The sequence below is a fragment of the Pagrus major genome, chromosome 21, assembly GCF_040436345.1.
Source record: "Pagrus major chromosome 21, Pma_NU_1.0".
Taxonomy (NCBI): Eukaryota; Metazoa; Chordata; class Actinopteri; order Spariformes; family Sparidae; genus Pagrus; species Pagrus major.
The window spans coordinates 7,956,083-7,979,076 of NC_133235.1; the positions used below are offsets into that span (position 1 = coordinate 7,956,083).

The following is a 22,994-nucleotide window of genomic DNA, read 5'->3' on the forward strand; positions in this document are numbered from 1 at the left end:
TTTGGCCAGCAGGTGGCACTGTGGGAGAATGTATCAAACGTGACACTGAAACATACGTGACACTCAAACTGTGTTTAGTACTAAACTTTATAGATTATCTTTAACATACATGAAACTGCTGTGAAGAATTTTTAAATGAAGTATTTAATGAAAGTAAATGTAGGCCCTTTAAATGTTTGCAAATACTCTCAGAATCTAAAGGGATTTTTTTTGTTTATGTTTTATTTATGACATTCTCTACTCTAGTGTTTCTGTATATGAAGACCTGAAAGACCATCTGTCTGCTGTTTCCCACTGTGGGTGTGTGTGTGTGTGTGTGTGTGTGTGTGTGTCCGTGTGTGTGGTGCTGATTATGCAAATAATCATTAGACAATTGTACCAGGAAGTTTCAGCAAGAAAGAAAAATCCCCAGCCGGTTTCTCTGAGTTCCTCATTCTGGTGGCTGAGTGTAACAGTCCATGTCGCCTGGCTGACCCACTTGTCAAGTCAACAAGGCACCAGTCTGTCCGTCAGTCTGATGAAACACACAGAGAAGAGATCTGAGGACTGAAGAACTTCTTCACAGTGGATGAACTGTTTCCTAAACCAGGGACACACACTCAGAGAGGTAAGTGCAGATGTACGTGTGTGAAGTGTGAATGGCACCAGTCAGAGATGTGCATCAGGTCATTGTGTTCTGGTCATGCACACACAGACACACCCAACAGAGGAGGTAAAAGGAGTCTGAGTTTAATTTGTGGGGGAATAAGTGAATTTTGACTGATTAGACTGGAAATTATAGGCTTACTATTGATTTGTAACTTTTTCATACTGTTTCATAATCACTGCATGGTTTCATGGAACTTCAAATATAGTTTATATTAAAAGAATGTCATAATTGTGAATTGTAAGTTGTCATTACCAGTTTAACTGAATGTGATTTAGACGTCAGGCGGCAGTGCAGTATATGCCATCAGATTTGTCAAGTAGAGTGAAATTCTGCAGTGGTTTATCCCTTCTCCCCTTACATTTCTTCACTACTCTAGTAATTGGATCGGTCTCTTGGCAAAGGAGGAAGTCTGCACATTCAGTGTGTGTGCGTGTGTGTGTGTGTGTCAGCTCCTAATCTGCTCAGACCCTTGTTTTCCGGCTGTTTGCTGACTGTCAAGTTAAAAATATATCAGGGGCAGTGAACCAAGCAAACACAATAACACACTGCCAAACCGTAGCAACACTTTATTCCCCAACGCCTTCCCTTACTCTACTATCACTCTGACTCTTAAACATCTATTTAGACATTTTAAGTTCACACTGAGCACCAAGGTGTGCCCCTTTTTTGTTTGCCATTGGGTTGATGGTGCTTGAACCTTTTTTTCCTCTTTACTCTAGTCCAAACAAGCTTAGTAAGATTAATTTCAGTCCCTGACCTGAATCTGACACCTGAATGTCTTTGAGGACAATAAACACTTTTGTTTGCATATTATGCTGCTATAACAGGTTTTATTGTGTTTGCATTAGTGTGCAGTGCGTAGTTAGTTTTATCCATGCTAGACACCATGGCTCCTGGGATGGCAATATTCCATTGATGACATTCATGTCAAAGTTGTCACCTATAAAATACACTACTCAAAATGAGTTAGGGATATTGGGATATGGATGCGTATATGATATATGGGTGTGCATGGATATGCAATAAAAGTCAAATGAAAAGTGTTGCATTATTTTTGGGGGCCGAAAATAATCACATTTACAGTTACTATCAAGTGAAACACTAAAATATCCTAATATCCCAAACTTATTTGGAGTTGTGTACCTCAACATCTACTGGATGGATTGACATTCATCCATCCATGATTTCCAAATGATGACTTTGGTGACACCCTCACCTTTACACTGGTGCCACAGTGACTTTTGAATTTGTGGTTTTGACTGAAATGTGTCAACAACTATTATATAGATGGCAATGAAAGGTAGTGCACACATTCATATTCCCTGTCAGACAGAGTTGTAATAATGTCCCAACGTTTTGTCTAGTGCCATCATCAGGTCCAAATGTTGTTTGTCTAATGCTTTGGTTTATGATAGAACCTAAAACCTGCAGAACTCCCAACATTCCCATTGACGTCAGTTGTGCTTTGTGTTTGGTGCTAACTGTTGGCGTGCTAACAATTTAAGATTGTAAAAAAAAGTGTCATATCAGCAGGTGAGGTTAGCTTTGTCATTGTGAGCTTGATATCATGGTCATTATCATACATGCAAATATCAGCATGTTAGCATCACCAGTAAAGGCATGCTGCCATGCTAGCGTTAAGGTCATGCTGGCGTTAAGGTCAAAGCCCTGCTCTGCCCATGTACAGCCTCATAGAGCCGGCTGCCAGCACTTCCTTGGAAACAACAGCATAGATGTTTAATTTATATAATTATTAGAATGTGGTCAGTTGTTCCTAATTGGTGATTCCAATTTATTTTCTGCCTGGCCCGACACCATTAGGCCTACTGTACATCTACTGTCCTCTTATAACTTCTATTCTAGGTTACCTGTTGTTTTAACGGGCACTCATCAGCCCACACTAGTCAAGTTTGTTCCTCTTGTCACCGTTTGTTGTTCCACCATCAACTTTAGTTTCCTGTTTTAGAAAACAGGTGCTGATTCATGACCAACACCTACTTCTGCCATCGTGAAGCCTCAGTTTCCCCTCATTGTATCAATACAGCTGATCTTATCTCACACCATGTTATTTATCTATGTCCTTTTGGCGATAATGTCTTCTTTAAAGGTTACATTTGTGCTGTGATTCACCATGTCATTACATAATATCAGTATTCCTGTTTATGTGTGTATGTGTGTGGGTGTGTGTTACCTCTATTATTGTGTTAACCTTCCTTTTATCCTGTCTGAAATGTATAGTTACTAAAGCATGTCCCTGCTCTGTTTAAAACCGTACGTTGTGTTATTGCATTGTAAGCAAAACATGTGCACTGAATGTGATGGTTGACACATAACCATTAACAGAACACCGCAACTGACCTGAGCGAGTAGAAGAGACGAAAACATTATAAAGTAAGGAAAGAAGAGAAAAGAAAAAGTTAATGGAAAACGGTGAGATTTGTAATGACAAGGAAAACATTGAGCATTTAAGCAACCATATAGTGTACTAGATAAATTAAGGTGAATTTACCTGTCTGGCAAAGTGGTTAAATATTCTCTAATGGGTCCAAAGTTCGGATAAACATGCCAGGTTTCTCTTTTCTGCTGGATGTGAAGCATGCTTACCAAATTGTATTAGAGCTGAGACACTTACTGTTATAAAAAAAATAAAAAACACACACTGTGTTGGGAATAGTACCACAAAATAACCTTTGCAAATCAGTCTCAATGCTGAAATGAATGCATAGAAGTAGATTAGAACAATGCAATTTAGCAAGGTGCGTGTGTGTTTCCCTAAAACTATTATACAGCAGGGTGTGTGCTTATAATGGTCTTCCTCTTTTTACGCCTTTTAAAAAAGATTTTGCGCACTGATGAATCTGTGTGTATTATTAAGCGACAGATGCAAAAAAAGGGGGTCAATGCAAAGAATTCAAAGTGAACACATGCTTCTCTCCATTAAACTCAGAAAACAGGTAAAAAACTGGCTCAAACCATCTTTTGCCAAAAAGGCTCATACAGACTATCACAGAGTTTCACACCATGTTGCATGAAACATAGCTTTTATACCGTGCTCATCAATGTCGAGGTTGTCTAGGTTGTGGTCTCTCTTGTCTTACCCTTTGTGGTCCCTTTACACCTCTGAATTACTACCGTTTGTCACACATGAATCATCTCTGGAAGTTTAAATTTAAAATTATTTTGTGGTCACATTGTTGTATATGTATATGTCTCAGATTCAGTTTCATATTCAATCTTGAAAAAATTTGTTTTCACAGAGTAAAACACAAACAGAAACATCACAAAAAACACAAGTCTACTACAGTGTGCCACGGCTTATAGCTGAGGGCAAAAATCTCCTCCCAAAGTGTCTTTTTTGCAGATCGGTTGTCTGCATCTGCGGCGAAAGCGAAGATGTGGGAAGCGTGGGTTGAGGGCGTGTCAGGGGTCGTAGGTTATGGTCAGAGCTCTGCGAGTAATGGCGGTGTAAGAGAGAGCTGCCAGCTTGGGAGTGATGGACAAATTATTTTAGAAAATATGTTAGTGACTATCAGGAACTTGTTTCTGTCACTGAGGTTGAGTGTGGCGAAATAGCAGGTGGTGCAGTGCGGGAGGATGGGCTCATGCGCTTGCGTGCAAATGTAACTGTGTCAGTGTTTGTGGGCTTCCTGCTGTTTAGCGGAAAAACCACAAAGCAAACTATGATGTAGAAAAACTACAGCAATAAATCTTTTATTGCACAGAATGGACTTGGTTGGGACACTGCCAGCAGAACAGAGTACAGCTGAGAAGCACAATTCATGTAAATCATTAACAATGTTTTGTTTTTTTCAAATGAATCAATGCCATATTCACGGACTGATGCTGTCTATTGGCAATATATTGTACTTATATTGGACAATTTCTAAGCCAAGAAACATTTAAAGGAATACTGTGCAGGATTTCCCTTAAAAATGTAGTCTCTACAAAAACAATCCCTCTTAATCTTCATTTATGAGCCACTGGACTAGACTATGTGGCAGTGTATATATCTACAAAGGCTGCCATCTGTTTATATTTTCTTTTTTTCATATTTTCTGTGTTTGTGACACTTCTGGGCATCAACCCAGAAACACAAAACCCAGAAGTGTGTCGCCCCGAGCAACAGTGTGAGTCGGGACAGATGTGGCCTTGTTACATCTCCCTCTTCCGCTCTCTCTGTGCCATGAGCTATAGGTCAGTTTGTCTGTTTGACCAAGGGCGGGGCTGAGCTTCACACACACAGAGCAGAAGTGAAAGCAAACAGTGGACAGTATGGGGCCAGCACTTCAGCTGAATTCGCACATAATTTGGAGGTTTGTGTGGCTTGCTGATTTGTATTTTTCAACATAACTGCAGCAAAACAGAAAATGTTTTATTTCACTGATTCACTGCTTTGTTCTCTGCAACGCAACTCCCTCTCTTCAATCACTCTCTAGCTCGCTCGACCACTGCTGCTGTCAGTCTTGTTGAGCAGGGGCCAACTTTGTATGGTTTGTTTTTAACTGACAAATCCAGCATAGCATACCATGAAAAAGGTTCAAGTGTTTGCTTGAAACTAGACCAATTAAACTCTTTATTTAGCTTAGAGTTAGTAGAAGCTTTTACAGATTACATATTTCTACCAGGGGGCCAGTTTATGAAATATGATCAATTCCTCTCACCAACTACATCATGAAACTGGTGCTTACATTACAATGCATCAGTTATAATAATCCAGTGCTATCATATATAATGGTAAAACACAGACATGAGTAATTTGCTGGATAACGAGTACTATTTTTGGCTCCTAAAACTTTTGTACTTTTACTTACAATCTTGAATGCGGCACTTTTACTTGTAATGGAGTATTTTAAAATTGGAATATTGATCAGAGGATCTAAATACGTCTTCCTGCACTGATCCTCAGTTGTTCCCCTATGTATTTTACATAAGGTGACATGCTTAGTACAGTATGTAGACCATTACAAATCTTAGTACCACCTGTATCTTACAACCTCTATTGATATTATACTGATTAAGATCATGCCAGATATCAGTTGTAAAATCAGAGGGTTGTTTTTTTTACTGAACATGATGTGCGCTACAACTGATTTATTTTCCAATCCAAGTAAGACACAGGCTGATATCACCAAACCAATACAATACCAATACTTTGTCCAAAAGCTTAATAAAATGGCATTCAGTAGTTTTAAGAATGTGGAGAACTCCTGTTGTTTGAACATCAGCACACAAACTGAAGCCTAGACAGACGCTGAGCACTCTCTCAAGGTCAGTGACGGTGATAAAAGTCACTAACAGCTACACTCACTCTCTCTGTGTGCCTGGACCTACCTACCTAATGCCTGCCAGTGCCAAAGGACATAAAGGAGAAGTAGTTCCTGTCAACTAGGAATTATTTAGACTAGATTCTGGTCATAGTTACTTTCTAATGTGTCCCTCTTGATGGTCAAATACACATTTACCCAGAATTACTGAGTTTAGATATCAATCTTTTAATCTGAACATTGATCTTAGATCATGGGATTGGATGTACCAATTTTCTGTATCGATTCACTGGCTTTCTCATGAGAAACAGGGCAAACTGTGATTTATACAGTATAAACATGTCAATCTGTGAAATACAGACAGTGTTAAAAATCAGTGTAATGGTCCTTTATGAACGATTTCATATCCATTCATTGATTCCTATTTATATCACATTTGTGTTGTAGGCTACACCTGCTCCTGGTTGTTGGTTTCTATGTCTATATGTGCATTTCCCTTTATGGCATTTTTACACACCGAGTGATAAGAAAATAAACACGTCACTGGTTTGGTTCTGTCATTTTTACATGCAGAGCTGAAGAGCCACAGGTGTTAGGTACTTGAAGCTTTGTTGCTTTCCCCTGGTGTAAATGGTAAATGTGTAACCAGCCCCTTCACTCTTCCTTTTTCTCACTTCCTCATGCAGGCAGGATGGGCTGCATGAAGTCCACGCTGAATGGAGGTCTGAGCGGAGGTGTGGATGGGAAGATCAGCCAGCAGACTGTACGTACCGAGCAAACGCACTATGTCAGCGACCCCACCTTCAATACACAAAAAAAAATAGTAAGTAGTCAGACAATAAGTAGATAAGTTATAGACAATAAGTCGTTGATTTCTACTCTCTTAAGCAAAGTGTTGTGGTGCTGAAAGAAAAGTCACAGCATAAAAATCATGTATGTTATGGTTTTAAATCTGCCCTGGTCATTTAAATATTGGACAAATGTAATAGCGAAGTTGAAAAAACCTATAACAAGTGGAAGTTAATACATTCTTAACAGGGACATTTACAGTTGAGATACGCCCTTTCCTTTTAAATTGGAAAAATGGTAACGGAGGATTTCCTAATAACAAGAACTTCCCTGTCTCATGATGACGTCCTGCAGGAAATGAACAGATTGTGAAATGTAGTCTGAAGTGATGATTGTGTCAGTAGAAACAGATGGATGGATAGATAGATAGATAGATAGATAGATAGATAGATAGATAGATAGATAGATAGATAGATAGATAGACTACTGTGTTCATTATTGATCTCTGTGTTATTATGTTCGGATCACAACTCTTGATCTACTTTTGCAGAATAACTCCCTGTTACCTGGTCAGGTGTTCCAAAAGATGGAAGGTATGCCATTCATTCATTCTTTCTTTATGTTTTTTATTCTCTCTAACTTACTTTTTGTCAAAGTCTTACTCCTAGTCTTGACATGACATGTTAAATATTTCTCCAATACTCATTTTGACACCTGAGATAAAAGTTGGGTGGGTGGTGGTCTTCGAAAGTAAGAGTCATTTTTGAAAAATCTCTTGTTTGTCACTATTTTACTGCCATGTCTCAGCAACACACTGTCGACCAGTAACTCGTTCAATATGCATATGGACATGCAAGTATTGTATTAAGATATATATATCTTGTTATTTGGCTAGCTGTATTCAGGTATGTGCAGCTGACTTATAATTTCTTATAAGCACATTGGTGTTTGGTGACGTAGTGTTGTGGGTGCATACTGAGTGATATTAGTGCTTTTCCAGATAGACTTGATATAATTAATGAACACATAGATTTTTAGTGAGCCAGCTCAAACATTAGTAGAGGAAGAGGGCTCGGTGACACATTCACAGTCCCACTGTAATATTTAGTTAAGGTCTCTAGTGAGTCTGATACCTTGTGTAGTTAGTTACCATTGTGGGTTGGTTCGTCATGTGTTTAACCTTTGTCTTTGACGTTTCTGTATGAATTCTTGGCTGCATATGACGCAGGCTGGAGGATTAAAATAAGATGTGGGCCTATTTATTTTGTTGTACAGAATTTAACATGTGAATATCTTTTTCTGTTCCCTTTTTTTAGAGCAAAAGGCGGTCGGTAAAATAATGGTCGCCCTTTACCCGTATGAAGCTGTGCATCCTGATGACTTAGGATTCAAGAAGGGAGAAAAGATGAAAATCTTAGAGGAGTGAGTGTGTGATGTTGATGAGAGACTGATTCAACTTATGGAAATGTTATTCATCATTATATACTGCATCATATAAGGCAAGAAGATCAAAAGATGAACACTTTAATAAGCTATGAAATGGATCACTGCTTTAACTGCATACCACGAGCAGACTGTGAGGGTCGGGTACAGGTCACCATCAACTCTTCAACCCTGATAGACCCACTGGTCCATCTGTCATTACAGACTCTTGCATCACCCAAAAAAGAATCAGAATATACTTTAAATTCTGATGAAGATCCAAAAGTTTTAAATGATGTCAATTTATTTCAGACTGAATTTGAAGTATTCACTAATGCTTAAGACATGAGCCATGTTTGAATTTGATGTAGGTGGTGCATCCATTAAAAAAGATTGCTTCATGGAATTACAATGAAGTGCTGACAGAGGCTGATGAATAGATACGTGATATTTTTACTTGTAGAAAAAATGGTTTTCTTCCTCTTTAAAGCCACTTAATGGGTCTCAGTGTGGCACTTTAGGACACTTGTGTTATAGAAAAGACACTTGACAATCAGAGAAAAACAAGAATTGTGCTAACAGATTGATATTTGCTGCAGACATGGGGAGTGGTGGAAAGCAAAGTCTGTGACGACCAACAAAGAAGGATTCATCCCGTCCAATTATGTTGGCCAAGCTGACACCATTGAAACAGAAGAGTGAGTGGCTGCATCTCAATACATAACTTTATTAAATTGTTCTCATTAAACTGCTTTTGGTTTGTTTTCTGAAAAAGGATGATTTGATAAACATTTTTGTTTCATTCTGGAAACTTGCATTTCAATGTGCACTGTACATAAAGACTGTGTGGATGCATACTGACTCTTATTGAAAGCTATAATTCTTTATTAACTCCCCCTATTTAATCAACATTCAAGTCGATATCAATATGAGAAATATGTCAATTTTGTATATTTAATCCATTTCCTGTTCATTGCAGGTGGTTTTTCAAGGACATCACAAGGAAGGATGCGGAGAGGCAGCTGCTGGCGCCAGCGAACAAACCAGGCTCTTATCTTATCAGGGAAAGTGAAACATCAAAAGGTATGGAAATCCAACCAGCCCTGAGAGACAGAGACACGTTCACAAACATGTCTTACTTTCAGTATACGGTATGGAATTTGCTAGTCACTCTGTTTCACTTGATAATCTTTCCGCAGGAAGCTATTCATTGTCCATCAGAGACGTGGACGCCCAGGGGACAGACTCAGTCAAACACTATAAGATCAGGATGATGGATAATGGCGGCTACTACATCTCTCCTAAAATCTCTTTCCGTGATATCAGCAGCATGATCAAACACTACCACAGTGAGTACAGCTCTGGAATACATTAAGACCTCCTCCTCCTAAAAGTCCAAAGCTCCTGTGCTAGTGGTGTATTCACCAACAGTCCCTCAGTGCTCTGACCCAGACCCAGTCCGACCTGGGCAGAGTCAGGTACCTGCATGGCTAACAGCTACACAGGGAGAGCAGATCAGTCGGAGGGCATGACAGGGAAAACAAGAAAACATTTTCTCCATTAAATATGTTCCAGTTTCACCGCTACACTTGGTGGTGTGTACGTCATGCGTCAAAGCATTACACAATTCTTGCAGGAGATCATACCCGCCCACCTAAGTTACAGAGCGCTTAATCAGGCGCTGTTTCTTTAAGGTAAAATAGTTACATAATGTTGCTTTAATATAAAATATGTGGCATAGCAGCTTTAATTACAATTGAAACAGTTACACTATATCAACTGTATTATATTACATTTCACTCATAGGCAGAAAATGAGCTATATTACATTGGTTACTGATAAATTGCATAATGTACAGTATAGTCACATTTTCCCCACCACTAATATCCTTTATTCAACAGTGAAACAAAAACTTCATTACCAATAGTTTAATCTTAAAGTTTGATTCAGTCTCAGCATTTAAATACTACTTGAATAGTAGGCCATGTTATCCAGTATCAAATAGAACTGAACACTAAAGCAAGCATCCCATAGTTCTCAGTTTCTTTGCGTTTACCTTCCAGGCAAAGCGGATGGCCTGTGTCGTAAACTGGACCGTCCTTGTGCGAAACCCAAAGCTCAGAAGCCGTGGGATAAAGACGCCTGGGAGATTTCTAAAGAGTCAATCAAGATGGTGAAGAAACTCGGAGCGGGGCAGTTTGGAGAAGTCTGGATGGGTGAGTAGAGAGAAAACAAATCAACTTGATTTGATCGCTATTGTCGACTATTGTCTATTGTCTCTGATGCCCAAGAGTATATAGAGGGATTGGTCTCAGTTGGGGCTTAGACTAAAGACAACAACTGGCCCCTCAGGTTCGGGTGTTGGGCGTGGCGATACCAACAGCACCTCACAACTACAACAAAGAACATTTGAATGGAATACATATAAGCTTGTCCTTGTCAGTACAGTGATAATAAAACAAACACCACTGATGTGAGTTAGAGCTGCAAGATACCCTGAGATATCCTGCTGATGCCACCTTCACTTCGGTGTGGCCTCTTTCAGTTGTGTGGGTCAGAGCATTTCTAATTCCTTTCTCCTGTTTACTGTAAATCCAGCGCTGCAGAAGAACAGTATGGGGAAGTTCCATTTCCCTCTTATTAAAACAAAAATGACTTCCCTCTTTTGTTACCTGGATTAAATATTTTTGGTCAGAACTGACTGCTGTCTCTGAAAATATGCTTCCAGTGTGTCCACGCATGCCTCCATAGTCCTGGGAAGATCACATCAGTGCTCTGTCAGTTTTATCATCTATGTAGGAAATGGGAAGGGAGATTTGCATGAGAAGTTTGGGAGTGGTGACACACACACACATGCACGCACACACACCACACTTTGTCCAGTCTCTTATTTGTATCACCTGTTTAAAATTTGCTGTTATAGTTACAGTATCTCTAACTGTTACAACAGTATCTGAAAATGTATTGGTGCAGACAGTGTTTTGATGTGAGTGTTACTTCTGTCGGGTGGGAAGTTCAGGTCTTGGTTCCATGTATCTGTCTCCATGGGCACATATTATCCATTTTTTGTGACACTCAGCAAAAGGAAAGTTTGTGTCCATATTCACAAATCCTGTAGATTTTGTATTTTTTGATATTGGATATTACTTAAAAAAAATACAGTGAAAAACTATTCGAGTGATACACAAATCAATATTCAAAGGATCTTATTCATTGTGGGATAGCGATGTGTTTGGATGCTTTGCATTCAAGGCCAGGATGAAAATAGAAATTCTCTCAAGCCAGGTGCAACCGGTTTCACTGAATATGTTATGAAGGCCTTGGTCTCTAATAGCCAGACCTTTCTCCACAGCACTGTGTCAGCACTGGAGAAAGGTCTGCCTGCACCAATCCTCATTCTGGTATAAGGGGAAAACGCTCTGGACTGTTTGTTTTTCTTTAAAACCAATCCGAATTGTCTTGGAAGGAGCAAATCCCAGGATGCAGTGACGGTGCTCCTGCAAAATAATGCCAGTGGGAACTTGTTTAGCATGTGCTGAGGCGAGCACCTGCATTAAAATGTCTTGGGTAGCAGCTGTTAGCTTTTTTAGGCTTGTACCGTTACTTTTAGGGTACCTTGCCATTATTGGTGTGTCTGTTGCTAGCTCAGAGGTTGTAGAGGTTGTTTCCTGTAGTGACAGTAACTCAGAGATAGCAGAAGGGCCAGCTGAAATACGTGCCCAATGGCAGGTTCATACCAACAGTCTGCATCCTGTGAGTAAGACTACTACTCGAAAAATAAAGCACAGTAAAAATAGTAGTAACACCTATGACTTAGCCCAACTTCAACTGAGAAGAGGTCTAATCAGCCAGAATAAGTAAACATACATGTGTGGGTCTGCAGGGCCTTTAAAATGAGCGAATGGAACAAATGGCAGAAACACATTTTTAAAGGGGCACTCCGGTGATTTTATACATCACGATCAGTCTGCTATTCATGAAAAGTACTACTCAGTGTGTGAAGTGCAACACTAAATAGCTGGACTGCCCCTTTAATTGCTCAAACTAAACACATCATGCAATATCTCAGCTTCAACTTTACTCAACATCAGATTATTCAAATGTAACACGCAAACTGATTAAAGGATACGCACACCCAATAATAAAATTCTTATCATGCTCGTGCACCCACTCCAGACGGGGTGCGTGCCAATGCTTTAGCTTAGCTGCTACAGTGAAGGTTTGAGCTTTAAAAAGGGTCTGTGCTAGGTCACGTCAAGTCAGTTTGGGGAGACGTTTCCGGAGACGAGCAAGTCTCCCTCTCATCCTCTTCCTTTGCTCTCTGTGCACTCAGCATACTACAACAACACAACCAAAGTAGCGGTGAAGACGCTGAAGCCAGGCACCATGACAGTCGAAGCCTTTTTAGATGAAGCCAACGTCATGAAGACGCTGCAGCACGACAGGCTGGTTCGGCTCTACGCTGTCGTCACCAAGATAGAGCCCATCTACATCATCACTGAATATATGGCAAATGGTAATTGAGCTTTACTTTTAACTTGTGTAGCTGATGTTCTTATCTGGGGAACCTTAAATGAGCGCAATAAACTTCTCCGAATAAACAGTGATAAAAAGTGCAAATGTCAGCAGCTTGATGTTGTGACATACAGCTTCATTGTGACCACACGTTGATCTTTGGACATATTTCACAAAGGAGGATTAGCACGTTAGCCAGATGAATGTGGAAAAAAACTTTGAAAAGTAAATGTCAAACTGACAAAAATCACAGCTAACATGGACACACAAGTGAGCATACAGACGACCAGTGCACACATGGACACCAGCATGCCAGACACTGACGCTGTTTCCTGTTCTGTCTTGATTTTTAGGGAGCCTACTAGACTTCTTAAAGAGCGACACAGGCTGCAGAGTGCAACTACCCAAGCTCATCGACTTCTCAGCGCAGGTGATTTTCACACTGACCACAACATGCTGCCTTTTCTCACTGCTCTCTCCCCTTCATGGTTGTGAAACAGACATAACGTCACAGTTTCCATTGCTGAACTGAAAGGAGGAACAAGAACCAAAAGTATAAATTTGACTCTTTACCCTAAAATCCCATCCGCTGTGTTGGCGTGTGGCAAGAGCACATAGGCAGGGTTGGTGGTTCCACTCTGTGTGTTTGATCAGCGAGTGTATCAATACCACCAGCTGGTGTCAAGAAATAAATAATTATTACTTCATACAGATATTAAGGCAGGTAGACCTGAATAAAAATATCTCAAAATAGGTAGGAAGCAAAATTTAAAAGCCAAAAATAATGATGTATAGAAATGACCATTTGGGCTGTATGTAGTGTAGCAAAGATCAGCCTTTCTCCTGAATTAATTAAAGGGTAACTTCACCAATTATACATATTAAAGTGTGTTTACAGGTCTTGGGGAGTACTTCTGCATATGTGAAAAAAGTAGTATAAAGCCTTTTGTGGCTCCAGAGGAAGCTGCATGTAATCTGATAAAGTGCCCCCGCTGATGTCACTCAGTGGCTAAGTTGCATTGTGGGTGTGGAATGATGATCTTTTCGACTGATGGTTTCTTCATACGTACTATGTTGCTCTCCTTGTGTTTTAATGTGTCTCACACATTTGGTTATCGCATATGCTAATTTTGTTTAAGGGACAGTAAAACAACTGTGTTGAACTGTTACACTTGAGTGAGTGCACAGCTGTTACAGTCATGTAAACAATTCAGCTGATGCGAAGGAAAAACTATAATAAATACAGATTTAAATGGAACAATTCCTTCAAGAAAGTTCGGTTTGTATTGCTGTAATTAGTACAAAACATAATAATTAGGAAGTTTTTAGGAAATTACAAGTATTAATATGATCACTACACTCTTGAAAAGATGCAACTTGTGTCTTGATTATTTTTGTGAGAACCGAAGGTTGAATGAAAAATGCACCAATTTATTTCGGAAGTTACAAACATTAACTGTTGATCAGGTCATGTCAGGTATGTGGTTTTTCCCAATCAGTCTTTGACATCTGTTAACTAACCAGTGACTCATAGTCATGAGTTTATTTTAAGACGTGTGAATTATGCTGAGTGTGATATAATTTATGCACTGTAGCGTCATCCTGTTTGTAATGTTTGAGGCATTTTTCACGGTGTATTCATCAGTTCTGTTGTCATTGTTTTATTATTCACTGCCTTTTTCACACAGTGCCATTCTTTCTTGTGCTGTTGCAGATAGCAGAGGGCATGGCGTACATAGAGAAGAAGAACTATATTCACAGAGACCTGAGAGCGGCTAATGTCCTGGTGTCAGAGAGCCTGCTCTGTAAAATAGCTGATTTTGGACTGGCAAGAGTCATAGAGGATGACGAATACTCTGCCAGAGAGGGTAAACTTTATGACTGTGTGTGCGTGTGTGTGTGTGTGTGTGTGCGTGTGTGTGTGTGTGTGTGTGTGTGTGTGTGTGTGTGTGTGTGTGTACGTGTACGTGTCCATTGTCTTTGGAGGATTTTCCCATCAAAAATATGCTGACTCCATGACTGGACACTGGTGACACATTAAAATAAAAATCCCCTTTCGAGAGCCAGAAGCAGAATCAACAACTTACTTGGCAGGTCCTCATTCTGTGAGATAAGACAGACTTTTGGTTTCATTTACAGGTTGCTTGATGTTTTAGCACCAAAGTTATCTACACCCAGACCACACAAGACCAATGCCTCTGACTACCTCAAACCACACACAGGGTCTATTTCCTTTCATTGTCTCACCAGTCAAGGACACAACAAACAGTCTAGTATACAACGCTGTAGTTTCATGCTTAAAAATGTTAAAAACAAACATCCGTCTCGCCTAGTTGTCACGACACCGCCATCCCTTCCACCACCTGACGTGAAAGTCAGCTCACATACATGTAATCTGAATTTAATATGGCACAAATTGTAGAAATGTCAATATGGTACCTGACAAATGACACGTACAAATATCTGTGGTTTGCAGAAATGTAAAATGCCAACATTTTCCTCTGGCGACTGGTATAATGTAACCTATGCGTCACAAGATCACTGATCTGGAACCAGACGACGCTGAAACCACAGCAATCGGAATATGAAAAATAAACGCAAGTTCACAAATAGAATCTAAACACTCCATTACATATTAGACAGTATGAGTTAGATGTGTGGGAATGTTTAGGTGGCTTATTTACATACAGCAGGTGAATCACCGTTTACACACGTTATTAACCACATCTTGTATAATTTAAGTCAAAGCTTGTGTTAATTATGACATGAAGCCTGTGTATTTGTATGTGTATGTGTATGTGTAACTGAGTGTGTGTGTGTCTTCTGCAGGAGCCAAATTCCCCATTAAGTGGACCGCTCCAGAGGCCATTAACTACGGCTCCTTCACCATCAAGTCAGACATGTGGTCCTTCGGAGTTCTGCTCTATGAGATTATAACCTACGGGAAGATCCCTTACCCAGGTAAATGTTCACCCAACTGTATGTTGTAGATATGTGCCATTATTATTGTAATCATAAACTATTGAGTTGACCAGAACATGTTCGTTTTTGTACCATGTGTGACTTTGATGCTTAATTTGTCACTTGAGTCATATAAAGGGTTAACAACACTGTATTCGTATTAGCAGTAGTGGTAGCAACAGTGTAATCACATTATCAGCTGAAATAATGAAAGTGATACAGTGATATTTTAATACTGGGTTCTTCTTTTATTATATTTTAATTCATAGCCTCAAGATTAGGTAATAAAACAGGGCACTGAATGCCCCATTGTATCAGTTGAAATGAAACCTATTGCCCTCAATAATCTGAGTCCTGAGGCTCTCAGGGACCCAGGGGTTTGGGGACAGTGATTGGTGATTGAGCTTTGTTTCAAGTAACAAAAATGAATTATAATATTGAGCTTAAAGTGTTATGATGTTGTGCGGCACTGCACTGCCCTCTACTTGTGAATCTTACTTTATGAACAGCATGAAAGAAGTTAATTAGATGCAAATATTCCATGTGAAAAGCCAATCTGTTATCAGTACAACCACTACTACAATCATAATCAGTGATGGAATGTAACTAGTACATTTACTCAAGTACTGCATTTAGGTACCTGTGCTTGAGAGCCAAAGTAGAGCATTTTAGAATTAATTTATTTTACTGGCAATCTGATTTTAAAAAATAAAAAAATAAATAAAAAAGATTCCAATAACCACTCAAATGCTGAATATCGGTTGACATATGGTATGCAGTATATCCATACATGTAAATATATATGTATATACATGTACTGTATGTATACTTTACTTTTACACTGGATTCTTCATCACATTTGTTGCCAGAAAATTACTTCTGACACTTAAGAACATTAATACATTAATATCAGGTACTTTATACTTTACTGAAATACTATTTATATGAGTGACTTTCACTATTATTATTATTATTATTATTATACTTTTAGTATTAATAGTTATTACTGTGGCTGCTGTATCCCCCCTCGTCATGTCTCTCCCACAGCTTCTCTTTTCTCATTTCAACTACAACAGAGTGCATCCTCTCAGATGTCAGTTTGAGTTTGTGTTTCCTACATTCACACCTGCACGTCTGCCGTGTTGTCCTCAGGTATGACCAAAGGAGAGGTGATGTCCTCGATACAGCGCGGCTACCGGATGCCTCGGCCCGACAACTGTCCCACTGAGCTGTACGAGATCATGATGTCCTGCTGGAAGAACAAACCTGAAGACAGGCCCACTTTTGAATACATGCAGAGTGTCCTGGATGACTTCTACACCGCCACAGAGGCACAGTACCAGCAACAACCATAGACAGGGACACGAAAATAGACATTTCACTGTCACTCCATATTATATTTGGAGCCACTTCAGATATGTGTTTTTATTTTTGTAATTTTTTTGTATATATGTCACATTTCATATTCATTTATATTCTGTAATTGCTTCTGACAATATAAAGTATGCAGATTCCAAAATTGTACTATAATGTGGCTACTGGAAGTGCATGTACAAATACTGTTCATACTGCAGTTTAATCTCATCTATAAGCATATTTCTGTGAGCACTGTTTAGAAAACTTTTGCACAAAATGTAAAAACTGAGATGAGCATTTATTTGATTTGATTTTTACTTTTTGACACTAGAGTCTCGTCCCTACACATTTAAATACTCGGACCAAATAATATAGAAACAGAATATAGAAAGCTAGTGTAGTGATTTCTGTACAATCAGCTGCCTCATAGAGAATGAGTATATAAATAACATTGCAATAAAGAAAAAGGGACATGCTGCTTGTAGCGGTAGCTGTTACAGATAAAGCCATGACCTATGTTCAAACTCTTTTTAAACTGTAAAAAATGTACTATTTAAACTGTCTGCAAACCTTTTCATACTGAACATTAAGTGATCATATGTTTGACTCATATATGATTTAATTGAAGTTATTTAAATGAATGAAACTGCTCCCTGACCATAACTATTCACAAAACTTTGTGTAATATGTAACTTAATGTGTATGGAAGCAGCATCATATCTGGTGGTGTTCCATGATAACATTTCCAGGTTGATTATCCCTTTTACATTTCATGACTAATTATATTATAAGCTGTACTGTATGCTTGTTGTTTCGTTGAGCAGTGAAGGGTTGATCACCTTTGAGCCCACTTCATATTGAAGTGCTGTAGCTCTTGCTTGCTTGTTTGTTTGTGTTTTTGTTTGTTCGTCAAACCTATTCTCTTTATCATTATTTCAAATATGGTATTGTATAATCAAATGTGTAATCAGTTTAACTATTTGAAAAGAGAATGTGTACATTTTGTATGGACTAAAGGTGTATGCAGTAAATTGTATTCTGTGTTGGCTTTGCTCATATTAAAGAGACGTTGCTGTCACTCTTACTTCAAAGAGACCTATCCAAAATAATTCTGCCGATCTTCTTGAAAACAAACTACAAGATTAGTTTTGGAGAAGAATTTAAATTAAATAAGGTCCCCAGAACACTGTTTGAAGCTAAAATGGTGGCAGGGTCCGCCAAATATAAACAAAGTAAAACTGTATAAAATTGTGTTGTCCTTTAGGGTCAGTTTGTTTATTCAGTTTATTCAGTCCTAAAAACGTACAGTTTGTTTATTTAGTTTAATTAGGCATTTAAAAAAATCAGTCAATGAAGATACTTCTCTTCTGATTAGAATTTCTTCCCCAAAACTACATAGTGCACCTTCAATTGGAAGATAATCGCTGTGACATTAGAGAACTATAAAGACCAAGACGTACTACACCTTAAAGAAAGATTACTTGTATTTGCTTTTGAAATAATTTAATATTTTCACATCGTATTCACACAGCAAATTCTAAAGAGTTAATTTTTTGGTGTCAACGGTTTTTTAAGGAAAGTAGAGTTAATTTTACTCTGAATAGAGTAAAATTCCTCATATTCAACTCTCTACTGACATAGAGTTAGTGTAAAAACAAAGAGTTGTTTTATATTGACACTTTAAGTGTCATAATAATAGACTTCAACACTGCTTTGTCAACTCTGCAACTCTGAACGTGACTTTGACACTTTAAGTGTTAAGTCACCGTGACCCCGCCTCCATTATCTACACCGTGACCGACGGAGGAGCCATGTCTGTCTGTTTCCAAGCCGCGACCGCGATTTCGGTGCTCATCTTAACCTGTGCGTTGTTCGGTAAGTAGCCTAAATTAAAAATATTATGAGTTTGGTATGCATAATTTCTTTTGGTCATTTTTTTGTTTCATGGTAAAGTAGTTGTGACCACGCCACCGCAAGTTGTGTTGACAAATGTAGTTACTGTAATGTTAATGTCATCTTGGTTCGCCACGATGCTACATTTGATGGAAATGATGAGTCTGCAACTTTGCAGGGGTTTTTTTCTTTTCGAGTTGTTTAATAAAATAAGCAACACCATGCTAATTTGTTAGTATTTCGGATGAAGGCTTTGCTTGGCATTAGCTAGCGTTGACTCGTTAACTAGCCAGGTAAGCTAACTAGCGTGCCCTTTGTTCATTAAAAAATCGCCGGGACAATCGGCAGCAACTTGTGAAAATAACCACAGGTTAATTTTATATCTGTCTTGCTCGTAACGTTATATGTGGACTTGTTCGGGCGGGCAGCATCGTGCAACTCCGTGCTTGCTTATGCCGGGAAACAGTTTGCAGATTGTTAAAACTGGGGATGAAATCTACATTGTTAATTTACACGACGTTAGCGCATCCCGTTTTGAATCAACATGGGACAGTATTGATCCGTCCCATTAACATTGTCAGTTCAGATGTAAAACAGCTTAATGAGGTCAACACTCTCATTCACAATGGAGCTGAAGTGATTTGGTTATGAAGGATGAGGTCTCAGATGCATAGGCATTTATGTAATATATCAAAATACAGCACTAGTGTTTAACAATCGTGATCTCATATTCATAACAAAAATATTAGTGTGTTCAAGGTTCCTGCCAAATCAGATGCATTGATGTCATCGCCTGACTTCTCTTGTGGTAAGATGGTTAATATGCAGAAGTTGCATGACATTAGTTTCCACTGACTACTATTAAATGGCTCTTAAATGTGCCATAGAAATGTGCATGTTGATTTGTTTATACATATCTTACAGAAAATGCTGGCCAAAGTTGAATATAGAGGAGTCCAAAAGTACATCAAAGTTCCACAAATGGAGGAAAATTTTGATTTCTTACAGTTTCTTCAAGCTGGTCTGTATCCATATATATTTTAAACTCAACAAAGTAATCACTTAGTAAAGGTAAAATCCAAACAGTTTGTTATAGCTCATTGTTATTTTTCTTTGTATTCTCCTAGTCACAGACAAATTTAGCCTGCAGGCTCAGTTGGATGAAGGAGACCTCAGTTTGACCGATACATCTGGTACCGAGGTCGATGCAGATGCGTTTGATGAACTGATAAAGTCTGGGATTCAAAGTTTCAAGATTGGATGCATTCAGTACCCAGTATCAAGTAAGGTTATCCAAATGGATGATTATCAATGAGAGCTTATTTTAGAAATGGTTTTGAATATGTTCTTAACGCAGTTTCTTGCATTTTCCAAAAAGTGTATTAAACTCTGACCTTATTTTAAGTATCCTGACCTGAAATATTATTTTACTTCATTTAATTTTAGATATATTTTAGATAAGACATTTTCAATACTTCTCATTAATCATTATATGGAAATGTTCCTTTTCTTTTTTTACATTTTTAGATCTCGACATATGTCTCGTGGATGAGGAAATGCAATCCTCAGTTCTGTCAGACCTATCAGTGTCACCGGTACCATTGCCAGCAACACCTGTGTCAAGACCAGACACACCAGGATCACCAGCTTCTTCTGTCTCTTCAGATTCGACTATCATTCTGCCATCTACTAAGAACAGGAAAAGGGGCCTGCGTGACCTGGACCGTGATGAAGCAAGACAGGTGAAACAATGAAACATCACATTTTGAACTGTATATTACATTTGAAGATTATCAAGACTACATTACTAGCACTTAAACTATTATCATGCACCTCGTACCAGGTAATTGTTAAAAGTCAATCTAAAATGAATTTTACAGAAGCTACTGATATTTCAAAATTGTCTTTGCAGAAGGTTGAAGCGGCCCTGAGATCAAATCCAAAGGGAGAAGAAATCTTCAAAGAATATAACAAAATGAAAATGCTGTCGGATTCAACCCGTAGACAGATGGTCAACATTTTGATCGCAGATATGACTGAATCATATGGGTAAGAAGTCTTAGAAATGATCAATGATTGTGAGCTTATATTGGATGTAAATGTAACATATTTTTTCTTTTAAAAGGAGAATTCCACCCACGAGTGTGCGGACCACCTATGCACTTGGAATTGTGACCCTCTTTCCATATCTGCAAGATCCGTACTCAAAAAATGGATATGTAAGTTTTAGAGTATCTTTGAAGACCAAATCTGTGTTTTTGTAGAACTTAGTATTGCTTAATATTTGATTAGTGTTTGGTTGCGTTGATGTCAGATGTGTAAGTGTGTGTACATGTCTGTGCTTATGTGAACAGGAACATTACTATGATCCAGAGGCCAACACTGGCTACCTTGCTTGGAGACTCAAAACAGTCCAACGCAACAGCTTCGATGGATCAAACAGGCTTTCCAGGCCTGATTTGCAGGACAGTCCAACAACCTATCGAGAATCACTGTTAACTGGTCAACAGCTCTTTGCTGAAGAGTGTAGCGAGGCTCTCTCTGTCATCAGATACTCTACAGATCATTCTGTGGTTAAAGAAAAGATGAGGGCCACCTTTGATCATAGACAGAAGCTTGTTCATGACCATGATGCAACATCTTCAGTCTTGGATGTTTTCCCTCGTTTCCTTGATGTCCCTGGATTGGTAAGTATATAGATTGTCGCATGGTATTTTATTTTATTTCAAAGCCAAATCCCTCAAAATGAGATGCAATCTTGTTTTGACATGTACTATGTACATTGTGTTTCTGTTTTACAGATCGACCAAGATTTTTCCATGATGTTTGGAGATGAAGTATCTGGGAAATTCCTAGCAAAGTGGCCTTCATTTTTCAAGCAAAAAGTCATCAAAGAATGCCAGAGTCTTCCCCCAAATCAGTATGTTGAGGAACTTCTTGCAGCCTTGGACCCTGAAGCAGAGAATGACTTCGGTAAATATTAATATCTTTTGATTGTATATTTTTGAATAAATAACATGCACACTAAGCAAGAAGTAATTTATTAATTAATTCTCTACTTTTTTCCCAAGGCTGGGATAGTCATATTTCAGCTCTCCTCCTGTTGTTGCATCTCCTGCCCCCTACATCAAGAGGCCATAAAAGAACAGCCAAGATCAGCTCAGCACAGGCAGCCCACCATCTTGTAAGATTTCTCAAAGTATGTACCTTCAGATATGTTGTACGACCAAAAGCACTTTCTGTTAGCTAGCAGATGTGTGAAATAAGTTTGTTTGCAAGTTAATATAGGACTGTAAGACTAATTCTTGATGTTTTGTCATTCAAACTACAGGAGGGTGCAAGCCTCACCACATTCCTGGAGAAAGTGGATACAAGACAGCCTTTCCTCCTCTGCATCGGTGAGCAAAAGAAGAAAACACAGAGGTTCTTCATTATTGTGGACCAGAAACCGATCCCAAGCAATGCTCAGACAACGGTAGCTGCTTTTGATGAGCTATTCAAAGCTCACTACGTCTTCAGCCTCTCTTACGATGAAGCGCTCACCAGCTTCTACACCTTCATTCAGACCACGGTGTACAATATTGATGTTGGAAAAGCAAAGGAAACCCCGCGAGTCAAGGAGCTGAGAGCACGACTATTGCGTGAGTGTTGAAAGGCCACAACTCATATTTTGAGTGCAGATTTGCCTAAAAAATGTTCACATGTTTTGTTTGCAAAACGCACCACCAAACTTGTTCAGTTCTTTGTAAGCATTTGAAGTTTCACCATGGACTATATCCAGCCAAGAACTTGCGTTTAAAATGTGGAGAGCAAGGGTGTGCTTCATCTTTTTGTACGTATAGTGGCTTAAGAAAGCATCTAAACAATGTACATAAGCTCTCGTGTGATGAACAGATCAATACACCCCAGGAAGTGGCATCACAGATACATTCTGAGGTGGGATTTTTAAGTGATCAGCCAACAACCTCTGCATCCATGTTGCAAGTCCCTCCTGTTGTCACACAGAAACCTCTTGCTAGCATGTGTGGCTCCATTGTGGCACATTTACAAGCCAGTGGTCTCTCTGAAAGCACTGTCCAAACAATAGTTTGTTCAATGGAGGAAGTGGTCAGTGATGTTCAAAGTCAAGCACGAGAAGCTGTTCT

The 22,994-nt window shown here is 38.9% G+C and overlaps 2 protein-coding genes across 3 annotated transcripts; both read left to right on the forward strand.

Moving 5' to 3' along the window:
• Positions 1–432: 432 nt before the first annotated feature.
• On the forward strand, positions 433–18,047 carry lyn (LYN proto-oncogene, Src family tyrosine kinase). 2 transcript variants are annotated; one of them, XM_073491167.1, is made up of 13 exons: positions 433–607; positions 6,600–6,676; positions 7,253–7,295; positions 8,019–8,124; positions 8,724–8,822; positions 9,104–9,207; positions 9,324–9,473; positions 10,188–10,340; positions 12,458–12,640; positions 12,993–13,069; positions 14,354–14,507; positions 15,469–15,600; positions 16,753–18,047. In XM_073491167.1, exons 2-13 carry the CDS (start codon positions 6,605–6,607, stop codon positions 16,953–16,955), a joined length of 1,476 nt encoding a protein of 491 aa, XP_073347268.1. In that variant the 5' UTR covers positions 433–607; positions 6,600–6,604; the 3' UTR covers positions 16,956–18,047. The 2 variants fall into 2 exon arrangements, with proteins under 2 accessions (XP_073347268.1, XP_073347267.1); XM_073491166.1 differs by having other exon boundaries at positions 435–607; positions 6,600–6,736.
• A 1,979-nt stretch (positions 18,048–20,026) lies between these two features.
• On the forward strand, positions 20,027–22,781 carry LOC141017340 (uncharacterized). Its single transcript, XM_073492019.1, has 8 exons — positions 20,027–20,132; positions 20,377–20,591; positions 20,762–20,898; positions 20,975–21,068; positions 21,204–21,536; positions 21,651–21,822; positions 21,921–22,033; positions 22,181–22,781. Exons 2-8 carry the CDS (start codon positions 20,406–20,408, stop codon positions 22,499–22,501), a joined length of 1,356 nt encoding a protein of 451 aa, XP_073348120.1. The 5' UTR covers positions 20,027–20,132; positions 20,377–20,405; the 3' UTR covers positions 22,502–22,781.
• Positions 22,782–22,994: the final 213 nt, after the last annotated feature.